We start from the raw sequence: 4115 nt of genomic DNA on the forward strand, positions 1-4115 counted from the left end.
TTTGTGACTCATTTTTCTTGTAAACACTTTGTATTTATTATCTTAGCAAGAACTCAAGACATACATGTGTGAGGCATACAGCAGCACATCTGGCACGCATCCAAAACAGGCCTTAAGGAAAACAAACTCATGTTGATAAAGTCAAAAGCAGATCCTTTGCAGAAGTAACAAAAGAAATCTAGGGTGGACATCAGCAAGCACTTGGTCATATACTGGCACTGACCTCTTGCATCTGTGCCTTTTTCCTGAGTTCCTGTTGAACACTGCCATTCTTAACAATGCATAGAAAAACCTAAAACATTTCAAAAAAAAACAAATAGTCTTTGCATAACCAGGCAGACAAATACTGTGCTAACAGTAAACTTGAATATCCCCATGACAATGCATTTATGAGCATATTTTTTTGGTAATATTTATATGTGCTACAGCCTGAAGAACGGGGTAGGTTCTACAACTCCACACCTCATTTCCTGTTGACTTTGCAAGTAGCATGCATTGAACAGAACAGTTTTATTCACATACTTTTCAGCTACTAATGTGAATGCTAATGCTGAATTCTCCTGAGTTCCAGACAGGCATGGTCATTGTTCAGTGTCCTTGATGAAGATTCCAAGACTCCACCAAGCGCAGGATACACAACAGCAACCCTTCTTATGAAGCTGAAGCTGTCTTTGATGAAGTTTTGCCCAGCTGGATGCAGTGCTAGTCTGGGAGCTGGTGTTCTGCTGGTCTGAAACTCTTTGCCTTTATTTTTTAGTACCTGAAAAACTGACCTATGTACATGTCAGTAAAATGCACTGCTTTGCAGTATGAGATAAATAACAACTATTTTTGAAATATTGTATTCTCCCTGAAAAGGTACTGGCTAGCTTAGAGGAGAAGGGAACCATGCATGTGGCTCAAGCCAAGAGCAAATCTCCCTGTAATGCCACTGGGATGGATGGGGTTAAGTCTTCCACGTGGAAAGAAGGCAAAGTCAGTCAGCTTCTGCTCAGTGACAGAAGTCAGTGTCAATATAACAGCCCCTGCACAGCTGGTTGTGAGAGTGACCAGAGTTACAAAATGACAACTTTGCAAAGGCAGATTAAGAAGATATAATAGAAAAATAAATTATAAATACAAACAAGAATTCACCACAAGACAGGAGAAGACGTAATTTGAATAGACACAAATAACAAAGTGTAACTATAAAGCCTTAAAAATTCAAATGTGCTTATATACAAGGGTAGTTAAGAGAAGGAACTCTCACCAGTGACCTTAGAGGTAGTTATGAAACAGCTTCAGCCTTTTTCTTGCTATCTTGCACCCATGAAAAGTACTGTTTAGGATGGAGCCTGACATGAATGGAGTAGCAAAGTTACTGTTTGCCTTCACAGCAATTAAAGGAACATGTTTAATTCAGCTCCTCTGAAGCCAGCCAAAGGTAATATCCCCTCAGTGAGATGGGTCATTCCCACGAAAGCCCTCAGTGGTGATGATGCATCACCATCCACTGGATGTGCTGCCTCAGCTCCACCATTCTGGAACTGAGATGAGGAGGCCATGAAATGAAATGGAAAGAAAGTACAAGGTAAGAACCTTTGTCCATAAGTATAATTAAACATTCAAAAATCTAAGGCTACTTTCTTGTATAATGGAAATGCTCAATTCTATTGATATTATTTCTTCAAAGAGAGGTAGTTGCTTTCTTTGAATAAATAACATTCTCAGCAAAACTTCAGATTCAACGTTAGTATCTACTTCTATTGAAGTTATTTTGTTACTTATAAAGACACAGCAGAATTGTACTGTTATCAAGAAATTCTTTGTAATATTGAAAGAATCCTTCCACAATTACCTATGTATCTGTGTATGTGTAATATATATTCAGATACATATCTGATATAATGCCAAAGTATGCTTCCCTCTCTGAAGCATGACTTATTTCCTTTATCATCCGAAAATATTATCCTTTTTTTTTTGTTTATATAATACCGTTTTATATTTAGTTTTGTCATGTTTTGAACATTTTTTCATACTGTGTTTTGAGATTAATCAAACAGTTTTTGGTGAATAGTTCTATTAAATATTCATGACATGCACTAGCAGTGCACACATTTATATTTTATGTATACATACTATATATATATAAACTTATACTATATATTTATACTATAGACTAGAACTATGCAACGCTGTATTAATTAATAGAATTACGACTTTTAGTCTGCAAAACAACATCCTGTAACAATAAAGATAGCGGTTGTCTTTAACGGATTTTAATAAACACCACTAGATCCCTGTCCAGCAGGATCTGGAGATCACTTCAGAGAAGAGGAGCAGTCAAAGGTCAGCAACTGGCTTCTTCTTCTTCTGTGTGGTATTTCATCCCAAGTTCCAACAGACTGACACTTTTTTTTTTTTGCGTCATCCTGTAGGTGGGCTGAGCTCCTTGGTGAAACATGGCTATGGGACATGAGGACCCGAGGGTGACTGGGGAAACCGGGTCCCTGAAAGCGTTCTCAGACCACGGTGAAGGGCAAGTTCAGTCTTGTCCCAAATCTCCCCACGTCACCAGCTCGCCCCAAGTCAACACTGCACAGTTTAGGGGCTCAGCCCATGATTATCTTTTTTCCCCACCTGGCATTCATACGCCAGAATTGCTGTAACATTCTTCAGAGAAAACATGTGATAGCCATCCTCGAGCAGCTGCAGTCACCCAAATACAGCGCAGCGAGATTTGAGGTTTCTTCATCTCCCAATGTCTGTGGAGCCTCTTCTTCCGAACCCACAAAGCCAAGGTCCTCCTCCGTTCCGCTCGCTGTGTCCGCGGGCAGCCCACGTTCCGGGGCAGAAGAGCTTGGCCAGCAGGTTCAGGAGCCTCTGCCGCAGGTCCCACCTGTCGCCGATGCGGGTCAGCTCCAGGGCGCACTCCGCCGCCGCCTCTCGCCCTGCGGAAACGCGCCTGCTTAGCGCTTTCATGAGATCCCCACAGCGCGGTACCTTTTTGCCCAATGTTTTACTTTTTCCTTATCACGAAGCACACCCCACCCCGCACCCTTTCTGCCCCCCACTCGCTGGGAGCAGCAGCTGGATCCCTCTCGCCTCCACACGGGCTCCCGCAGCCGCGCCGGGCGCTGGCCGCCCACCCGGTGCTGGAGCCGGGCAGCAGCGCCCGGGCGCAGGACGGTGCGTCCCTGCTCTGTCCCGTCCCTGTCCCGTCCCTGTCCCTGCTCTGTCCCGTCCCTGTCCCTGCTCTGTCCCGTCCCTGTCCCTGCTCTGTCCCTGCTCTGTCCCGTCCCTGTCCCTGCTCTGTCCCGTCCCTGTCCCTGCTCTGTCCCGTCCCTGTCCCGTCCCTGTCCCGTCCCTGTCCCTGCTCTGTCCCTGCTCTGTCCCGTCCCTGTCCCTGCCGCTGTCCCTGCTCTGTCCCTGCTCTGTCCCTGCTCTGTCGCGTCCCTGTCCCATGCCATGCCGTCCCATCCCCCCTCCTTCCCTTCACCCTGCGGTACCTGCAGGAGCGGCAGGCGGCGCGGCTTTGCGCGGGGTCCGGCCAGGCATCATCGCGGCGGCGGGACGGGGCTCGGCGGGGCACGGAGGCTCCGGGGCTCGGCGAGGTTCGGCACGGGGCGCCCAGGCTCGGTTCGGCGGGGCACGGAGCGCCCAGGCTCGGCGGGACGCGGAGGGCTCCGGCCCGGTTCGGCGGGGCACGGAGCGCTCGAGCTGCTCTCGGTCCGGTGGCAGCAGCGCTCTGCCGGCACGGGGGCGGAGCGCGGCCCTAAAAGGGCGGCTGCGAGTCCAGCGGGGATTTCCCTCGGCCCTGACGTAGCGAAAAGGCGCGGGGATCCCTCCCCCCGCGCCCGGCGGGCAGGCGGTGGCGTGCCCGGGCGGCGCGGGGCCACGGCCGGGACACCGCCCACGCTGCCGGCCCGGAAAGGGCTGGAGGGATGCGGTGTGCGGGGCAGGAGGAGATGGGAGGATGGGCTGTGCTCGGGGCTGGCGAGGTGGAGGGATGGGGAGTGCTAAGGGAAAAGGGGATGGAGGTGTGGGGTGGGCTTGAGGTGGGTCAGGGGAGATGAACGGTGGGGTTTGCGTCATCTGGGTAAGAAGAGGCAGAGGAGCGAGGTGGCCTTGCTCTA

The 4115-nt window shown here is 49.5% G+C and overlaps 1 protein-coding gene across 1 annotated transcript; it reads right to left on the minus strand.

Moving 5' to 3' along the window:
* PMAIP1 (phorbol-12-myristate-13-acetate-induced protein 1) lies at positions 1 to 3801 on the minus strand. The gene is made up of 2 exons (XM_054651914.2): positions 3489 to 3801; positions 1 to 2930 (listed from the first exon to the last, which is right to left on the minus strand). The coding sequence occupies exons 1-2, from the start codon at positions 3538 to 3540 to the stop codon at positions 2731 to 2733; spliced, it is 252 nt and encodes an 83-aa protein (XP_054507889.1). The 5' UTR covers positions 3541 to 3801; the 3' UTR covers positions 1 to 2730.
* Positions 3802 to 4115: the final 314 nt, after the last annotated feature.

Source organism: Agelaius phoeniceus, chromosome Z (genome assembly GCF_051311805.1).
Source record: "Agelaius phoeniceus isolate bAgePho1 chromosome Z, bAgePho1.hap1, whole genome shotgun sequence".
Classification (NCBI taxonomy): domain Eukaryota; kingdom Metazoa; phylum Chordata; class Aves; order Passeriformes; family Icteridae; genus Agelaius; species Agelaius phoeniceus.

Coding starts and splice junctions, on each gene's coding strand:
- PMAIP1 (XM_054651914.2), bottom strand. CDS start 3,540: ATGATGCCTGGCCGGACCCCGCGCAAAGCCGCGCCGCCTGCCGCTCCT. Junction 2,931..3,488: donor GCCGCCTGCCGCTCCTGCAG/GTACCGCAGGGT, acceptor GCGTTTCCGCAG/GGCGAGAGGCGGCGGCGGAG.